This window comes from Phalacrocorax carbo, chromosome 1 (genome assembly GCF_963921805.1).
Source record: "Phalacrocorax carbo chromosome 1, bPhaCar2.1, whole genome shotgun sequence".
Classification (NCBI taxonomy): domain Eukaryota; kingdom Metazoa; phylum Chordata; class Aves; order Suliformes; family Phalacrocoracidae; genus Phalacrocorax; species Phalacrocorax carbo.
In genome coordinates this window covers 131058021-131078754 of record NC_087513.1, presented here as the reverse complement: position 1 = coordinate 131078754, position 20734 = coordinate 131058021, and the positions used below count along the sequence as shown (strand labels likewise).

At 43.1% G+C, this 20734-nt stretch overlaps 1 protein-coding gene across 1 annotated transcript in view; it reads left to right on the top strand.

Moving 5' to 3' along the window:
* SMS (spermine synthase) overlaps positions 1–20734 on the top strand; it is a 56166-nt gene that overhangs the window by 12660 nt on the left and 22772 nt on the right. Inside the window, exon 2 of the mRNA XM_064474238.1 lies at positions 4965–5085. Within this exon, the coding sequence (XP_064330308.1) occupies positions 4965–5085 (121 nt within the window). The remainder of the gene's footprint in view (positions 1–4964; positions 5086–20734) is intronic.

Sequence of the window (20734 nt, the reverse complement as noted above, 5' to 3'; positions counted from 1 at the left end):
CCAAGGATTCTTCCCGTGTGGAAGATGTTTCTGACAAGAGCTTTCAAAACTTAATACCAGGGATGTGCAGTGTTGCTGAAGCCAGTTGTTTTTCGCTTGCATCTATTAACTTGGTCAGGTAAAAGCTAGCTTCTTTGTCCTGGGGAAAAATGAAAGCAGGGACTTTAAGGTGTGCTTGGAAAGGGGTCCATTTGTTCTTGTGAAGCCTGGGTTTATTTTGTAGTAATTGTTGAAGGCAAAGGACCAGTTTAGGTAACTGTTGTCACTTTGAACTCCTAGTTGATCCTGTGATATTTCTGTGGAAACTTCTCTGGATCATGTTTCAAACAGTGTGCTCTGCATGCTCATTTTCGATGCAGGCAGATGCTTTTAACCAGGACAAAAGGGGTACAAGTTGTCTTAAGGTTTCAGGTTTTAAGAAAGATTGCCACGCAGGAGTTGATGACTAAATGATAACTAGTTCTCTGCAAATTATTGTGTACCGCACTGTATTCTTGCGTATGGGGGAGAGGGGGAGCTAGTAGGGTGATGCTGTTGGCTTTCTATAAACTGTGGTGACTTTTGTCGTCTTTTTCTTATTTCTCCATTTGTCTCGGTGCCTAAAGGAAACTTAGGACATGTGAAATACAGGCACTGGAGTCTGAAGTTTCTCCTTACCTCTGGATTTTAAAATATATCAACATTTTGCTTGCTAAGCACTTCTGCAGCACACCTCTCTTCCAGAGTTGTTTTTTTGTGATTAAGAATGAGATGCAATATTGGCACTGGAAAAATGCCTCAGATTGGTTACTCTTATTTGTAGACCACTGTATACCTATAAGCCTGGCTGCTGTATTTCCAGTTAAGTGGTGGTGGCAGGAGGCACTGTAAGTGGCCTTGCTTGACCTTGGGCTTGGTGCCAGAGCAGTCAGGTGTGCTGCTGCAGCAGGTTGAAGGCCCAGCCTCCTGCTGTCCTCACCTCAAACTGCCCCGGGACCTGACCTGGCTACAAATTAATCTCTCTTCTTAGGTGTGATCCCTTTGTCACTTGTACCTGACACCCTCCCATCTTGTCTCTGCATGTTTCCTCTTCCTGTGAGGTTTTTTGAAGAATTTGAGTTGAGAGTGCCCATGTGTGAGAATTTCAGACTTGCACAACTCAATAACTTAATATATTGAAACAATTTAACAGCTCTGAAATGAAACAATATGCCGATCATTCAGGTTGCTGTTTACTATTAGCATATTCTGCATTTTGGCTCCTGATGTATGCTAACTTTTTGATGTATTCTTAATGAACCAGTTAAGTAAAGAAAAAAACCACCATAAAATTATCTCTTGAAGATCTAGCTACCAAGAGAAAAATGCATCAGAGATGCAAAAGCATATATAAATACTTGGATACATTCTACTGTTCTGGTTATGTTACATTCTCGCTTGCTAGAGGAAATCATTCAAAATCAGGCTAAGACAAATTTGAAGTCAGAAATGGGATGAATATTTTTCAAATAAGAGCTAATCTGTTCCCATAACTTAGTAATATTTTGTCAATCCTCTGGTATGAGGAGGTCTTAAACCAGAATATTTTTAGAGATAGTCTGGCTGAATAGTAGATTACTGAGCTCAGTGGTGGAGTATCTAAGTGAAACTAGCTGATGTTAGGCATGAGGCCAGATTGGATGCTTACAGTAACTCTGTACTTTAAGCTGTGCTCATGTCCACAGATCGCTGTCAAATAATGGCTTCTTCACCGCTAAAATTTCAGAGGAACATTTTCAACTGCTGCAAATCATCTCTTCAAGTGTGCTGGAATTTCAAAACTGTCTGGCTTAACTGGGCATCAACTGGCTTGAAAAATATCTCTCTCCAAATCTTATCCACAGTGTTTTTGTTTCTGTTCTCTAGAGTTGAAACTCTTGGCCTTTTTCTTCCTCCTGGCAAATAATTATCAAACACTTAGAACAGTATTTCATGCTTGGTAACCAGAGTTTGTTTCCTTTGTTCCTGAATACCAAAACATTAATGACTACTTGAATTAACATTTTGATGTAGATTCAAAGGTATTCCTACTGTTCTAATCACCAAACTCCTTTTTGCTTATCAATGCTTGATATAGCACATCTGAGCTTGGAGTGAGGTGCTGGTAAGTGGATTTGGTTGAGAGATGCTGAGGTTGCTGAAAGTTCCTGATGCCTTCAAGCAACCACTGATACCTCAAACATTTTAAAAAGGAGTCTCCAACTTCAGAGAATTAATTAGCCCTCCAAGGCAAATCTTGTGTGGTATAACCAGAAGGAGACCTGATGAAAGAGCATGTTGTTGTTGTTTTAATTTCCTAAAGTTAATTTCATAATAGGAAGACCTCCTGTTGCATGGGAATTGCATAATAGGAAGCTTGTGCCTGGCTGCTTAGTAAAGAAATTTGCTGCCGAATGATGAGCAGCTTGTGAGGGATTAGTATGTTCATGGAGCAGAAAAATATCTGTGATGATTCGTCCTATGGTCTCTGCCAAGACACACCTAGCAGGAATCCTTGAAGCTGTTGAAAGCACGTAGGTTAAATGTGGGATGAGTACTTCAGTTCTTCCAGAGTCTGATCTTCATCTTATTATTTCTGTATCTTGCAGGAGCTGCAGAAGTGAAGTGGTCTGGGGTTAGTTGCATACTAGTTCAGTTTGGGTTTCATGCTAATTTGCTGGCCTGGAAGGGTATGGTATGCATTATTAAACTGTGTTCTTGTTTAACATTGTTGTGGTGGTGACATAAAAAAATAAGGGAAGGAAATGAGTGTGGGGTTTTGTAAAAGATGAGGGAGAGGGTAAAGGAGTGGGGCAAGGAAGCAAATGCCAAGCAAGAAGAGGGGACCACATATCAGAAGTGACAAAAATTCTTTGAATGTACTGGCTTTGGAGCAGTGGCTCCAGTCCTCCCCAAAAAGCGTGCTGATGCATGCCAGAAGCTGCAAGCTTAAAGTGAGCAGTGCGAAGTTCTCTTTAGTGCAAAGCTGCAGAGACTGGAACCAGTTTAAGAACTGTGGCTCTAATTATGGCCCCATTTCTTTTATGCCTTTGTCTCAAAACGTTGTTGGCTTGATTGTTGACCTCCTTATTACTACTGTATCCACAGTTACTGGGCAGGTAAACTGTGTACTCTGAGCCTTAATTATTGCCTGGGCCATGGTGGTACCTGACTGATGTTGGATAGGAAGTATAAAAACTTACTGGTACAAATGATGCAGATTTTGATAGGAGGTTAGGGAAGGAAAAAAGCTTCATAGTGGTAGTGGACAGTGTGTGGGGTGTTTCATCAATGAGAGGAAACATAATCAATGGTGCTACTGACCGAGAAGGGGTCAGCAGTTAAGTCATTCACTCTTGTCCAGTATAAATTTGTTGGTTCCATTTCCCCATAATTTGGAATATTAGGAGTTAATGAGTGAGGTATAGAGGCTGAAAAGTAAATATTTATCTCAGAACATGCATTCAAGAAAGACCAGGATGTATGAGCAGTAAGAAGCAGGGCCTTTCCTCTTTTATTAAATATCCTTGGTAAGATACTGGGGAAATGGCTTGCTCTTGACTTTGTTTTGAAGAAAATTAAATTATTTGTGATACTACAGTTTGTCTAGTTAAAACATACAGGGATAACTGAGTCCAGGCTTTATAGATGGGCAAACATAGGGTTCAAGTAATCGGGTTTTCAGCTTAGTCTACTGTGGAGTTGCGTAGAGATGATAAATGAGCTGAACTTTGATTTACTTGGTATAGATTTTTGTGTTCATTTCTCTGAAGCTTGTACAAATCAGTAACATCCTAGAAACTATTGCTGATTATGTCTGCAGGCTACTTTTAGTGGTATATGCATTTGGGGGCAGGGAGTAAAACAAAATAATTACCTTGGGAATAACTCCTTAAGTTGGGGCAGGGGGAACAATATGTGAGTGTCGAAGGATTTGGTTATAAACTGTGCCTCCATAATGTGGCTCTGCCAGGTAACTTCTGATAGAGTCTAAATCCTGGTTACGGTATTGACGTGTTGCATGACCATGGTGGCTTAGTTTTGTGTTTGTGAAGCAAAAAAGATGATACTTGCCTCACTGGGACAGCTTGTAGATTAATAGTTTGTTAGGTCTCCTCACTGATGTTTACGGGTATGACAGTCTTTCCAATTTTGTTCCTGTTCTGGTAGGTGCAGCCTTACCAGCATCCGCTACTAACTCACCTTGTCAATTCCAAAATCAACTGATAAAACTTGCAAGTTGTTTTTGACATACTTGTTTTAATGGAGCATCAACAGTAACTGTAATGAAGATTATTTTTAAAAGAACTCGCAAAACTAATACATACAGCAAACCTGATGCTTCTGAAATCAGCACATACCAGAGTAATTTTAGTTATTTCCAGGTGGATTTTTGTGTATTCTTCTGAGAGGTCTTTTTGTGGTAGCATCATGAAGACTTCAGCTGGGGGCCTGCTCTGTCCTGAAAGTTAGGAAAAGGATCTTTCTGTAGGGCAAGGTGGATAGGATAGTTTTCAGTGTCTTTGAAACAATGTTGAGCTGTAGGACAGGGAAACTATTTTTTCTCAGTGCTGTGGTCTCTTCCTGGGATGGGATTGTTGTTTGTGTATTTAAGTGATTTAAAAAGTAATTATGTGAGTAAGGACTTGCCTGGATTGTGATACAGCAGGTGACCAACAGTAGCCATAATAAAACTATTCTTATTCTGTCCATTGTAGATAAAAGCTTTTGCTTGGGGTAAAAACTGATTTAAAAGAACCGTTTGGATCCTCATGCAGTGAGGAATGTCTCTGGAGATGGAGGGGGGAGGGGAGAAGGTACATGAAAGCTGTTGTTCAGGTGGAACTCAAAGGAAAAGTACTCCAGGCTGCCAGCAAACACTTTCCAGCCTTTAAAAAAAAAAAAAAGGCAGAAATGGCTTGAGTGGAAAATCCTTACTTATTTTTTTTTTCCTCTTAATCTCACAGCTGATTGCAATGCCGTTCTTAAAGCTCTACAGCCCATTTTTCAGGAGCAGGGAATGACAGAAACAGTTCATAACTGGGAAGACCATGGTTATTTAGCAACATACATCAAAAAAAATGGCAGGTGAGTAGATTTTCTTTCTTCCTAAGCATGATGTCCCCTTTGTCCTCATAGTTATACAAAATAACCTACAGATATTTATTTCTTCCTATACTGGATCTCCTACTGGGGTGCTGGCAGGGCAAACTGTTTTAACAGGCTTGTGTATGAAGTGACTAAAAGCAGAATACTGTCAATACTTTTGTCTATGGAATCTTGCAGTTTGGATATCAGAACAGTTGAATTGGTCAGTCTGGGCTGTATTGATGCAGTAACATTGTATGGTGTCTTGTCTCAAGTCTAACCTTAGCATATGAATAATGAAAACTCTCTGTCCCTGTCTTGTTGTACGTGCTTTTCAACACTTTATTATACACTTCACGTTCTCAAGCAGCTACTGAAGTACCTAACAGCATGACAAAGGTGGTTGGTGTCATTAGTGACACTCACATAAGCAGAATCTGCTGGAATAAACTGGTAAGCAGAACCACATGCACTTTATTTCCTGAAGCTGTACGCTGTAGTGTTAAGCTTTGTTAATTACAGTATACATTTATCTTGCCTATTTATTGGTAACTACTATAATTTTATTGCACTTCATTTGTTTCCAGTTAGTCAATTATTTGTTATTGACATCCATTGTGGCAGTCACTGAATCACAGAATCACTGCTTTTGTTCTTTTTGAAATTTCTACTTACTTTGGTGTTCTTTAGGGTTGAAGTTAAGCGGAATAAACATTAATAAGCTTCTCTTCCCGGGTGTCCTGTTAAGTAGCTCATTTGGCCACGCTTCTAATAAGGATTTTTAAGTGCTCTCTGTAATGAGAGAGAGACAGAACAGATATCTCTAGAAGGCAAATCAGATTCTAGATGAGTGTATTGCCTGCTGGCATTTGTGTCTATGTTTACTGTGTGTGAATGTATTTTTATATATAGCTCTACATGTATTTTAGATAAAAAGTAGTGTAGACTAATTATGCTGGTAAGCTTGGGGCTTGACTTAAGGTAACAAGTAGGCTGGCATGAGTCTAGTCCTATGTTTGTATCTCGTGATCATACTTCATGAAGTTCTTAGTATATTTCAGTTAGTTTTTCAAATGTGACACTGGCTTTTTCTGATTAAAATTATTTGCTTTTTATACTTGATGTGCCTAGAAAAACCCGTTACTTGTCTCTAGTTTTTGTACAGTCTTTCTTATTCTCTCTTTAGTTACGTGTGCTTTTGTATTCTTCCTGAATAATTTGATCAAGATTCCAGTTCTTTTGTTTTTGAGGTCAGTGAAAAGATAGCCAAGTTGGTAATTTACTACTCTGGTGCTATCCTTCCTCTGTATTGGGTTAAGCTTGTATTTAGTTCTCCTAAAAGGATAATATCAAGGATACACAAACTCTGAACAATTAAAAGGTGACATATCTAAAAGTAAAAAGGGCTTAGACTTAAAAGTTGGCTTTCTTTGATTACATGGCCTCATTTTGCTTTCCTGTGTTTCCTTGAGTTTGAAAGTGACATGAGATGTGAATTCTTAAACTGGCTTTCCCCTTTGCACTCTCATCTCTTCATTCCCCTTAAGACGACAGCCTTTTCTGAAGGAGCAGTTTCCAGAGTTAAATTGCCTGTCTTTTCTGGAAAAGTTCCTGGAACATGTCAAAAGTCGTCTATTGTATAACTGTTGTGGTTTAGCCAGTAACTCAGCCCCACACAGCTGCTTGCCTACACCCCCACTGGTGGGATGGGGGAGAGAATCAGAAGGGTAATGCTCATGGGTTGAGATAAAGACAGTTTAATAATTAAAAAAATAACAACAAATGCAATGGAAAGGAAAACAATGAGAGGTGTGAAACCTGGGTGGGGTGGGGATGATGAACCACTAAAACAACCTGTGTTGAGCTGCTACATCATGTGCCCGCTGACCCAATGCTGCCAGTCCCCAAGCCGCAACCACCCCCATGCGCCAACTGCCCCGTTAATGTACTGGTCACGGCGTCACATGGTACGGAACAAACACCCCATTGGCCAGTTGGGGTCAGCTGCCCCGGCCGTGGCCCCGCCCCTCCCGGCCTCCAGCCGATGTGGACGTGGCAGAGCGTGGGAAGCTGGAAAGGTCCCTGACTGCTACAGGTGCTACAGTGAAGAGAATTAACCCCTTCTCAGCCAAAACAAGCACATTCTCCACCCCTTATTCCATACGATTTACGCCATGCCCAGGTCCCGTACCATCCGATACAACCTTACCAACCACCACCCCTCCCCTTCCCATCCTTTGACATAATACACAGACATCATTCCCTTAGGTCATGGACCTTCCCTGTAAAATGTCCATAGAGTTCACCCAGTCCATGACTCTGGGCTCCATCTGTCGTATCAGTCTTTCAAGGTGGGCGAGGTGGTGTATGTGGCGTTGGGTTACTGCATACCGAGTCAGTCATCGTTCCATCACTGCTGCACTTTGCTTGTTTCACAGTTTATCTTCCATGGATTGGGAGGCTCGTACTCTGATATCATTGATACAACACAGAGGTGACACACAATATTATATAGCAGTTAGCATTATGCCATTCAGTTCATTGACTGTGTTTGCCCAAAATCAAACCCCCTTGAGGCACACATCTGATGTCTCCATCCTCCCGCATCGCCCACCAAGTGCACCCAGGTCCTTGAGCAAAAGCAATCCCACAAATGGGTTTGCCTTTGCCTGAAGCAGGAATAACCCAGACTGTTTTGCCCAGCATATTTATGTGCACTACAGGGACTCTATCCCCTTCCACAGTATGTAGGATTTCTGACTGGGCAGGGCCAGCTCGATTGGCAGATCCCCTCGTGTTGACTAACCAGGTGGCTTTTGCCAAATGTGTGTCCTATGTTTGAATGTCCCACCCCCCCATTGCTCTCAGTGTAGTTTTTAACAGTCCATTGTACTGTTCAATTTTCCCAGAGGCTGGTGCATGATAGGGGATCTGATACACCCACTCAATGCCATGCTCTTTGGCCCAGGTGTCTATGAGGTTATTTCGGAAATGAGTCCCGTTGTCTGACTCAATTCTCTCTGGGGTGCCGTGTCGCCACAGGACTTGTTTTTTGAGACCCAGGATGGTGTTCTGGGCAGTGGTGTGGGGCACGGGGTATGTTTCCAGCCAGTCGTTGTTTCTGCCATTGTAAGCACGTGGCGCTTGCCTTAGCAGGTTTGTGGGAGTGGGATATAGTCAATTTGCCAGGCCTCCCCATATTTATATTTCAGCCATCGTCCCCCATACCACAGAGGCTTTACCTGCTTTGTTTGCTTGATTGCAGCACATGTTTCCCATTCATGGATAACCTGTGCAATAACGTCCATGGTCAAGTCCACCCCTCGATCGCGAGCCCATCTGTATGTTGCATCTCTCTTGATGGCCTGGGGTGTCATGGGCCCACCGAGCTAGAAATAGTTCACCCTTATGCTGCCAGTCCAGATCCACCTCAGCCACTTCAATCTTGGCAGCCTGATCTACCTGCTGGTTGTTTTGATGTCCTTCAGTGGCCCGACTCTTGGGGACGTGAGCATCCACATGCCGTACCTTTACAACCAGGTTCTCTACCCGGGCAGCAATATCTTGCCACAGTGCAGCAGCCCAGATGGGTTTGCCTCTGCACTGCCAGTTGCTTTGCTTCCATTGCTGTAACCACCCCACAGGGCATTTGCCACCATCCATGAGCCAGTATGGAGATAGAGCACTGGCCGCTTTTCCCATTCAGCGACGTCTAAGGCCAGCTGGATGGCCTTTACCTCTGCAAACTGGCTGGATTCACCTTCTCCTTCAGCAGTTTCTGCCACTTGTCGTATAGGACTCCATACAGTGCACTCCAGTGCTTCCCCACAAGGCGACAGGACCCACCAGTGAATAGGGCATACTGCTTCTGATTTTCTGGCAGTTTGTTATAGAGTGGGGCTTCTTCAGCACGTGTCACCTCCTCCTCTGGTGATAATCCAAAATCTTTGCCTTCTGGCCAGTCCATGAGCACTTCCAAGATTCCTGGGTGACTGGGGTTTCCTACTTGAGCCTGCTGGGTGATCAGTGCAACCCATTTACTCCATGTAGCATCGGTTGCATGGTGTATAGAGGGAACATTTCCTTTGAACATCCAGCCCAGCACTGGCAGTTGGGGTGCCAGGAGCAGCTGTGCTTCAGTACCAACCACTTCTGATGCAGCTTGAACCCCTTCATATGCTGCCAATATCTCTTTTTCAGTTGGAGTATAGCGGGCTTCGGACCCTCTATATCCCTGACTCCAAAACCTTAGGGGTCGACCTTGGGTCTCCCCTGGCACTTTCTGCCAGAGGCTCCAGGTAGGACCATTCTCCCCAGCTATGCTGTAGAGCACATTTTTTACATCTTGTCCTGCCTGGACTGGCCCAAGAGCTACTGCATGAACTATCTCCTGTTTAATCTGTTCAAAGGCTTGTCGTTGCTCAGGGCCCCTTTGAAATCATTCTTCTTTCAGGTCACTTGATAGAGAGGGCTTACGATCAGACTGTAATTTGGAATACGCATTCTCCAAAAACCCACAACCCCTGAAAATACTTGTGTTTCCTTTTTGCTAGTTGTTGGAGACATGGCTGCTGTTTTGTTGATCACGTCCATTGGGATCTGACAACATGCATCCTGCCATTTGAATCCTAAGAACTGGATCCCTTGTGTGGGTCCCTTCACCTTACTTTGTTTTATGGCAAAACCAGCTTTCAGAAGGATTTGGACTCTTTTCTTCCCTTTCTCAAACTTCTTCCGCTGGGTTGCCCCACATGATGATGTCATCAATGTATTGAAGGTGTTCTGGAACTTCTTGCTGTTCCAGTACAGTCTGAAGTACTCCAAGGCAAATGGTAGGACTGTGTTTCCACCCCTGGGGCAGTTGATGCCAGGTGTGTTGGACGCCCCTCCATGTGAAAGCAAACTGTGGCCTGCACTCTGCTGCCAGAGGGATTGAGAAGAATGCATTAGCAATATAAATTGTGGCATACCACTTGGCTGCCTTGGATTCCAGTTCGTATTGAAGTTCTAGCATGTCTGGCACAGCAGCACTCAACGGAATGGTGGAGTGACTTCATTCAGGCCACAATAGTCTACTGTTAGCCTCCACTCTCCATTAGACTTCTGTACTGGCCATATGGGACTGTTAAAGGGTGAGTGGGTCTTATTGATGACTCTGGCTCTCCAGTCAACGAATGAGCTCATGGATGGGGATCAGGGAGTCTCAGTTGGTGCGATATTGCTGCCAGTGTACTGTTGTGGTGGTGATTGGCACCTGTTGTTCTTTGACCTTCAGCACCCCCACAACAGAAGGGTCCTTTGAGAGACCAGGCAAGGCAGACAGCTGTTTAATTCCCTCCGTCTCCAAGGCAGCTACACCAAAAGCCCACCAGTACCCTTTTGGGTCCTTGAAACACCATCTCCTGAGGTAGTCTATGCCAAGGATGCATGGAGCCTCTGGGCCAGTCACAGTGGGGTACTTTTGCCACTCATTGCCAGTTAGGCTCACTTCGGCCTCCAATACAGTTAGCTCTTGGGATCCCCCTGTCACTCCAGCAATGCTAATGGGTTCTGCGCCTATATAGTTTGATGGCATTAAGGTGCACTGTGCACCAGTGTCCACTAAAGCTTTATACTCCTGTGGGTCGGATGTGCCAGGCCATCGGATCCACACAGTCCAGTAAGCCCAGTTATCCCTTTCCTCCACCCGGCTGGAGGCAGGGCCCCTTGAGTCCTGATCATAGTATTCGTCACTCGCTTCTTGTAAATGTGAATCAAGAGTCTCTATATTAAGCTCAGAAATAAAATCAGCGCTTCTACTCCTCTGTCTGGGGACCTGCTCACTGGAAACTGGAGCAGCAGCTTTCCTGGAAGAACCTCCCTGAGTGATTGTTCTTCCTTGCAGCTCATGTACCTGTGCCTCTAGGGTCGAGGTAGGTTTGCCATCCCACCTCATCATGTCCTCTCTGTGGTCACGCAGGTAGAACTATAGGGTGTCCTGCGGTGTGTATCCTCTCCTTTGAGCCAAAGGACACTTATTCCTAACAGCTGAGACACTATGTAGAGGTGGGGAGCAGGACATATCTTCTTTGAGTTGCTGGACCTCTTGAGATAGTTTCCCCACAGCAGAGACTAGCGAGGAAGAGGTATTTGCTTCGTAATCCTGGAGGCTGTCAATCACTGCTGCCACTGTTGGTGCCTCATCCTCTCTCCAGGATGTTACTGCCAATGAGTTTGCATACAAGGATGGTGTGCTCCATACCAACTTCCGCCACATGGGTCGTGTGCACCCGGCTTCATCTGGATCTTTGGATGACTGTTGATTGTCCAGGTCACCATAAATCACCTCAACACAGCTAATTCCCTTACATACTGGATGCCTTTCTCCATGGTTGTCCATTTTCCTAGGCAATATGTAACATCTTTGAAGGGATACCTTTCCTTCACTCCAGACAGGAGTCTCCTCCAGAGGCTGAGGGCTTGTGTTCTTTTTCCAATTGCTTTGTCAATGCCCCCTTCACCAGAAAGGGATCCCAGCTGTTTGGCTTCTTTCCCCTCTAATTTCAGGCTACTGGCCCCATTATCCCAGCATCGCAGCAGCCAGGTGACAATGTGCTCACCTGAACAACAGCTGAAATCTTTTCTTATATCTTGCAACTCACTCAAGGACAGGGATCAGGTTCTCTCAGTTTCATTTATGGCTTCTTCCTCCTCTCCTTGTGATGGCCCTGCTGCTTCATCATCCTGTTCTAAATGAGTTGATGTCTCCTTCCAATATTTCTTCTTGTGTATGGGTGACTGATATTGGCATGGGTTGATTCTCTGAGCCAGCTCCAGTGCTTGTCCTGGGGGTTTGAGTGGCCACAGTGCCTGTCATCGGGGCTTCAGTGATCACAGTGCCTGTCAGTTTGCCTTCAATCCAGCGACCTTATCTTCCCCCTGGGGGCACTGAATACTGTTGAGCAGGGCTCGGTAGGCATGGGCCAGGCCCCAGCATGTTGCAGTTATCCGTGTCTCTCTGGAGTTCCCAGCACAACAACATACTTTCTCCAAATGTTCTACTAGTTTTTCAGGATTCTGCATTTGTTCAGGGGTGAAACTCCAAAACACTGGGGGTGCCCACTGCCCTAGGTATTTGCCCATGGTATACCACATGCCCTGCCACTCGTAACTGTCAAGCCTTGGGGCAGATTTCTGGGTGATATTCTTAAATTGCTTAGTCAAAACTAAAACAACATGCCCAAAAACTAACAATAAGTGCACCTTAACCACCCAAGGATGTTCAAGATACAAAAAGGTTGTTGCAATAAAGGCGGAGACATCATAGAAGAAAGTTGCAAAAGTATTGTTCTGTATTTCCTCCATATAAAGTCTCTCAGCGGAGGAGGTATAATTGCTAATTGCCTCAACAAGATGGTATCCAAAGTACAGTAACCGTTTCAGCAAAAACCCCAAATACCAGATAAAGCTGGAAACCAGTGTTTGCATAACAAATCTTGTAGGCAAAACGTTACTAATCACAGCAGAACACAGCAGACTCAACAAACCAACACGAGTCTTTAACACCAACTGCAAAAAGGGCAACATGGTGCTGTGACCAGCAGCTGTTGTTATCTCCAACCCTTGAGCCCCACCTTGGGTGCAAAAAAAGACTGTTGTGGTTTAGCCGGCAGCTCAGCCCCACACAGCTGCTCGCTCACTCCCCCACTGGCAGGACGGGGAAGAGAATCAGAAGGGTAACACTTGTGGGTTGAGATAAGGACAGCTTAATAATTAAAATAACAACAACAGAAATTCAATGGAAAGGAAAACAATGAGAGGTGTGAAACGGGGGGAGGGGGAATGAACCACCAAAGCAACCTGCATGTGACGCAGCCACCCGATGACAGCACCAGGCCTCGAGCTGTAACTTCCCCCCCACGCGCCAACTGCCCCGTTAATGTACTGGTCATGGTGTCACATGGTACGGAACGAACACCCCATTGGCCAGTCGGGGTCAGCTGCCCCGGCCGTGGCCCCGCCCCTCCCGGCCTCCTGCCTGTGGGAAGCTGGAAAGGTCCCTGAATGCTACAGGTGCTACAGTGAAGTGAATTAACTCTATCTCAGCCAAAACCAGCACAATAACTTTTCCAGGAGATAACTGACCTGGCATCTAGAAGCATCTCTGAGAAAGGTCCTTATAGAACTCTAAATTTTAAAGTATCTAACCTGATTTGTTACTGCACTGTTAACTGAAAATACTTGTTGCTGCAAACTCCACCGTCTTCCTCAAGTGCTAGAGTGTAATACTAATGAGTGAAGGAGGAAAAGACGATGTAGAACTTGACGTGTCTGTGTAGGAGAGGTGGGGAGGAATTAATGGAAAAGACAAACCTGTGTGCTAGTGGGAACCGAAGAAAGTTGGTCAAATTGCCAATTTCCACGGTAAAGCATAGCGTCTGTAGGGATATCCTTGTTGCTCTGAGTATAAGCGTGGGAATTCAGTATATTGGAGAGCTCTACATAAATTTACCTCCAGTCAGATTTTGATGCTTTTCAGATAGTATATGTGGGGTGGGGAAGTAGGGAAAATAGGGTGCTGTTTTACTGAAAGCCATGTGTAATACATGTGCTTCAGCAATTGCTGAGCATTCATACTGATTTCTAAACTGGTTCTTTCCTGTGTGTTTTACTGTTGTTGATCTTGTACTTTCCAGCACCATGAGACTTTAAATCATCTAGCTTTTCACTATGTTGCTAAATGCAACTTAAGCTTTGCACCAGAGGATAACTTACAGTATTTGTACTGCTGTGAGAAGATGAAGGGGGAAAGGTGGGCCTGGTGGCCTTCCTGCAGGGAAAGAATGGAGGGTCTGTTATGTTGCATGTCAGCTCCAGGTACCTCTTGCCGCTGTTTACTGTGCTAAGTAGAAGAGCTGGAGAGCAAGGGCAGTTGCTCAGACATCTAAACTACTGCAGACTATCAGCTTGATTCTTGGATTTCTTCTTCAGGGCTCCATCAGCAGTTTGTCTGCTGGCAGGGTCTTAGGTTGGTTTGTTCCAGAGTCCTCTCCCAAAAGGCAGTGTCAGTGAAGCTGCCCGGTTTGGGCTGCTGCTGCTTTCATGCAGTTGTATCAAGTAATCAAATAGCCTTACTTTACTCAAACACCATGCTCCAGGGCATGCAATGCATACAGTCAGCTTGATGTAAAATACTTCGCTGTTGACTGCAGCAGAGCCCTTGCATCACTTCAGATGGTTTCATCTGGCATTTGGTGGGTTGAGGAAGAAACTTCACTGTCTTGGGACCACAGGGAGAGTTGGGCCTAAGTGGTATAACTGTGGATGTGGCCTGCTGGTTCTCAGGGGATGTTTAGATCTTCGAGCCCTCCAGGCTGAATGCAACAAGTTTAGTCAAGTATTGGTTCTCATCTGTTTAATAGCATCATATGCTAGACATCTCTTAGACTAGCACTGTTCATCTTTTCAACTCAGTGAGAAATATTATAGAGAATGCTCAGTTTCAGGAAAAAATGTGGACTTAAAAGATGCTCTAAATACTGAGGCATCCAAGTAAGACATGAATGGGATTTCTACTACTGCAGCACCATTTTTGCCTTTCCCGATTTGCATGGGCTAATTGGCTTGCTCTGTTACTCTCCATTTGACATATATTTTTTTTCTTTTCTTTTAGCAGTCAGGTGTAGAAGTCCCCCCTTCTCAGTGTAAACATGCAGGTGGTGCAACCTTGCTTTCCTTGTTTCCCCATGTGTACTGTGCTTTGCTGTCTGCCTTGCTAATCCAACCGTGAATGGACTCCCCAATAGCAATCTGGTTAATTGTCAAAGTTTTAGTTGAGCTTGGTTTTAATATCAAACTACTGTTGTCAGCTTAATGTTAAATTGTGTAAAAGTGTTGTCAGTTCAGTTACACTTGCTGACGAAGGCTCTTAATCCATATGAAATAAATTCTCAAATTTCTAATATAATACAGGTCTGGAAATAGTTGAGCCTCTCAGAAGCTATCCAGGAGAGCATCCTAAACATAATAAGGAATTGCAGTTTGTGATGCAGTCCCAAAACTGAAGAATGAAGAACAAGAGTGCACAGAAGAGCTGAATATTGAGGAGACTGTTCATTTAGGAAGTGGCTGTTCTTTTCTGGTGCAGTGTTAACTGTAAATTAATAAAGAATGGCTGTTGCTTTCTCTTGGTATATTTACTGCTATCTGAAATCCAGTGCATACTGGATTTATTTTCCCTTGGAAATTATTCACTTTAGCTAGCCAATTTAATGGCTGCAGTGGTGTCAGTTAAAGTACTCTTCTGTGCTTTGGCAGTCTGTTAAACACTGAATTGGGGAACAGTAGCACAAAACCAAAACAGGAGTTCTCTTTTCCTGATCAGTTAAACTGCATATAGTTTTTTAAGGCAGCCTTAAAGCATATTTCTGTTAATGTTTGTTGTTGTAGTTTTAGTTAAGTGTTCACCCTTCATTTTTTTCAGTTAAAAAGCAATAGATTGGGCAGTTAAGAAACCCTGCAAAATGTAAACAAACATTTAATGAGCAGTAAGAATGAACTGGTGAACATATAAAGGATTTGATACTAAATAGGCTTTATTTTAATACTAGCAATTTTATGTCTGCATTTTATTTTAGACACCTAAAAGATCATAAGATTTTATGCTAATTTTAAAAAGTATCTGACACAACTAGGAAGAAGTTAGCCAGGATGTACAGACTTCTCTTCTTTCCCTGCAGAACAGTGTACTTCTGGAAATGAAACAGCTTGTAGTAAAAAGCAGAGAGAGAAAAAAAAAAGTTGATGTCACAAGTCATTTCCTGTAAGGATGGCTGCGTGTTACTGGGTACAAAAGTTCCCCAGGATGAAAGATGCAGCAAGTTGATGCTCTATGTGAGTAGGGGTTTTGTGAAGTATGCACATACACCTTTTTAACTAGCTAAAGGTGACTAAGACGTTGCAAGACAAAGATACTCAGCTGATGTAACAAGCTGGGTACTAATCCCAGGAAAAAAAAGTGTTTGAGATGAGATAGTAATATGTTGCTAAACAGTGTCTACAGTCCAGTCTGCAGAGGGAACCCCTGCAGGGTGCCTCATGCTACAGATCGTTGCATTGTGGGCACTGCTGTTGACAAAACTTCGTCTCTGACAAAGGTACTGTGTGAACAGCCCCATGGAGGGCTGTGCTTGTTAGACGAATTGGAGCTGATTTGAGGATTAAGCCATGCTTTCCTGTTGTCATTGCCAAAGCAACAGATCCCCTTTCTCTTTTGTCTGAAGCTAAGCAAGCAAAAGTCACATGTGGCAACTCTACCTGGTCCATTTACTTTGTTATTTTACTCTGACAAAGGACCTAATTGAGGGAAGTTCAGCTGAAAACATTTCATAATGGGGTTGTCAACTGAAGGCTATAGAGCTGGGCAGGAAACGGCTCACTTGAGCCACTCAAGTTCCTGTCTGTACTGGTGGGGATAGGTACACTTCTCTCTGCTTTATCAGCCACCTTTCCCAAACGCTGGTTGGGGAACAGTAGCACCTGGAAGAGAGGAGCTCTGTCTCTCAGTTTTGGTGCCCCAGCAGTCTTGTTTTCCTGAGCTGTGTATTTTCAGAATACTTCCAGGATGTTCAGGATCACCTTGAGCAGCATGCTTTTACTGAAGTGTCACTTACTCTAGCTTAGACTGGACAGTTCAAACAAAAATGTTAGGAATGTGAAGTCTTTTCTCTCATTCAGTGTATTTGGTACTTTATGCCAAGTCCTATGACTAATCTTAATAGATTTAAAAAATTTTAAATAAATCTAGGGCGAGGAGAAAATATTAGAGATAATCTTTAAAAATTGTTATCTCTTCAACTAATACTATGTTTTAATAGTGTGACTGCTTGTCAGCAAGTACTCTTCTGTTGCACACTGTGTGTAGCTACCAGGACTTCTCTTGTCCTTTGTGCATAGTTGCTCCCTCTATTGTCATGGTCCACCTGAAAGTTCTTCAAAAACTCCCCAGACCTGAAATTTGAGTTGCTGTTTCTACAGAAGACGACTGTCTTCTAAAAGCTTTGACGTCCGCTATACAAATGTCCATTTTTAGCATGTGTCTGAATTCTTGTTTAGAGAAGTGTAATCCTACTGGCATTGGCGTTCACTGTTCAGAACAGTGCGAGATTTACGCAGCTGAAGTAGGTTTGTATGTCACTGAGATGATGATGAATATGTTAACACCACAAAGGGAGGGGTTGAGTGTTTTTCCTTTTTTTCTGTGTTAGTCTTTTGCTAACCACTCTTCAGAATGAACCACTGTTCAGAATGAACATTCCTCAGCTCTTTGTTTCAGACTAAAATGTTGTAGTTCATGCAGTTGCCCAGAGTGCAAAAATGGGCTGAAGAAATGGAAGCAGTTGCTAGGAATCAGCAACGGTTTAGAACTGTGGTAGGTTTCATTGGTTTAATTTCCTTATTTTGTAAAAAGAGAACAGGAATAATAGTGTAGTGGAAAAAACTGTGGCTGCTTAATTCCATAAGGTCCCTTAAGTACTCTGTAATTAATATGAAGAGCCTTTTCAGAGTATGCTTTATTGAAAGAATGTCGTGACAATTTTTTATTTTGGGACTTGCTAGTATAAGCAGGTTTTCATTTCCTCCCTCATAAGTAATTTGACAGGTAGTACTTTTACTGGCAAGCTATTTTTCCAAAACTTAAACTATTCTATAGTGACTCAAAGTTAGTCTGTCAGCAGATAAAAAGCTTTGATGGGTGATGAGAGGTTTGTAGGTACCTGTCTGTCTCTCCAGTTTTATTCTCTGGGCATGGGGTGTGTGTGTGGGAAATTCTTCCTCAAATCCATGGGATCACAATGTTTCTTACTCGTCAGGATAAGTAACTAAGGTAGTATATGCTTTTTGACTTAGAATGTGTTGATCTTCCTGGTTCCTTCCTAGGCTTTTCTTAAATAAAGAGGATGCTCATCCAAAACCTTTCTCAGTTTCAAACAGCTTTTTGATTTGTGCAGTTGGGATTTGTTTCTTAATATCCAATGTTCCCTGTTGTTCAGGTGGCAAAATGCAGCACTCAAGACAAGATGCTGCACTGAATAGAATTCTTTCTGTAGTTGAGACCGGTTTGCATGTAAGCACAAAAAGCTTGAGTGCTGCCTTGGAAGATGCTGCAGGTATGCAGGTGCAGCAACAAGGGGCCTTGTTATGGTGGGGGCTGCTTTTCACATGCAGATTTTGTTGCTTAATGGAAAGGAGATGGATCCCTTCTCAGTGAGTTTTTCTCACTGCTTTTATGAAAGTGCATGCAGGCATACATCAAAGGAGTGGCAGGTGCTTTATTTTGAAAACAGGAATTAAATTTTTCACTAAGACAAGAAGCAGGAAGGGACATTTTTAAAGAAAACTTAATTTTTCAGTTTTTTCCCCTCATTTGGATGGTAAAGTAGTCTTTGCTATACTTTCATAGGTAGAAAATAGAAGCTGTATTATCATGGTTCTTAAACCCTCCTCCAAATATGAAAAAAGAGCTGTTGCTGCTGAAAACGTGCATTTGCATGTGTTCTGCCAAGCAGACAAGTGTAAAGTAACAAAAGCCAGCATAGCCTTTGCTCTCTGCTGATAGAAACTAGTAAGTCTTTTGTAGGTTCAGCCTTGGTCTGCTTCTATTGCCTTAATGCTACTAGACTGGTTGCTTTTCTGAATGTATGTTTGTACTGTTTGCTGCGTGTTTAAATCTTTACAGGCATTTTAGCTTGTTTTTGGTGTTCATTTCCAACCGGGTGACTTTTAATTGAGGTATAACTAACCTGGATCTGTATTGGCTTCTTTGAGAATTTTGAATTTCATTCAGGGTTGCTTAATATAAATTGACTGTCTGAGACCACCAGCCAGACGCTCTGAACTTGAATTTTTGTTCCACTACACTACTACAGCCTGGTGCCTGCCTTTTGCCTTCCCCCACCTCCCCAAGTGTCAGGACCCTGCTATTCCAGTAGAGTAACAATTTGACAAAAGGAATGACTGTTCTCTAGCATTACTGTTTCTGTATTCTAATGCTATCATATCACTTATAAGTCTGAAGTTGTGTGGCTGTGCTTTTCAGACCAACCCGCCTCTCTGCCTTTCCTTTCCTCCAACCCAAAAAAAAAAAGAGCCCAAAGCAAAGGCGGTAACATTGCCTACTGAGGAAGTATTTCATGCAGTTGCAGAGGAAGTGAAGACAATGTCAGCTGTCAAATCTTACAACAGTTGTGTGACTCTTGTAGGAAAGGAATTTAAAAGAGAACTGAAGTCATGGGACAATCAATCTGTTGCTTATTTGTGTCAATAGCAACCCCTGGGGAATATGGGAATAAACAGATAAAAAGTTTTCTAACAGTGCAAACACTTTTGGTACTGTGCCAGATTTCAGAACTTAGTAACAGTGCTGTCTCATGAACTGTAATTACGCATTTCTGCCTGTAGTGCCGCAGCTCTGAGGGCGAGGAGCAGGTCTGCAGACTTTACCAGAAATGTCCCTTTTCACTGTGAATGGTTGCGTCCAAAACCTGCTGGAGTGACCAGTGCTTCCATCTAGTGATCTCTGCTCTTCTCTCTGTCTTTGAAGAGAGAAAAAAAATATATCTCCTGGAGTCTTGCAATAAAGCTCTTTGTTCTTACACTTATGCCTGACTATTTTTCGACTATTTTTTCCTCTCATGTTAGGCACATTACAAAATAAACATGAAAATCATATAAACAGAATCCTGGTAGGGTTTTCTCCAGAGGTGTCCTTTGCAGTAGCTGTTACCTCTGTGCTAAGTACTAAGAGACTCTAAGAGAAGCATGCAATGAATTTGAGTCCCTTTGGCTCAAGGGATTGTAAAGTCACAGGGATAAGAGTTTTAAAACTCTGAAGCCCCGCAGAGACTTGGGCGGGGGGCGGTATGTGTGTGTCCTGCCCCTCTTTTATTGTTTAATGGTCCTGCTTGTGTCCTAGTGGCACTGATGGGAACATCAACTTAAAGCTGTAAGATGTTATGGTCACTATGCAAAGTATGAAGTGGCCCACGTATCAAAAGTACCGAACTGTGCTGGTCACCAGCAAGTGGGGCACAGCATCCTAAAACAGGCAGGTAAAGTTTTTACCTGCCAAAGTTCAGAATAGCTTCCTCTGCTTTGCTTTGGTATTGGCAGTAGTACAGTAAAATGAGGTTGCTGGTTCTCCCTAAATACTTTCTTATGTAACTTGGATGAGAGAAGCAAAAAGCCCCCTTAAAAATGTCATGAATACCGAAAACAGTCTTACTTGTCTAATTAGTTCGTAAGCCTTGTCTCTTAAGTGGTTATGCTGTATCTAGGACTTAAAAAGAGGGGGGGAAAAAGCATCTCTGTTTACTCCTTGACTATTTCTGTTTATCCTTTCATCAGGGTAAAATACTGTGTCTTATTTTACTCAGGAGTAATTTCCTGTTGTGGGGGGAATGCATATTTTAAGGCTATTCTGTGGTTTTGCTTAATGGCCATTGGGAGTACAGCTGTTTTCTGGTCCCTAATCAAAAACACTTGTCAGGAGGACACCTAGTGGACAATCGTTGAGATGAGGGAGGGTCACTAGAAGATTGTTATGATCTTGCAGGTACTTGGGAGAGGGAAACACGGTGGTGTGTGCATATTGTATAGAAACTCTCTCTCC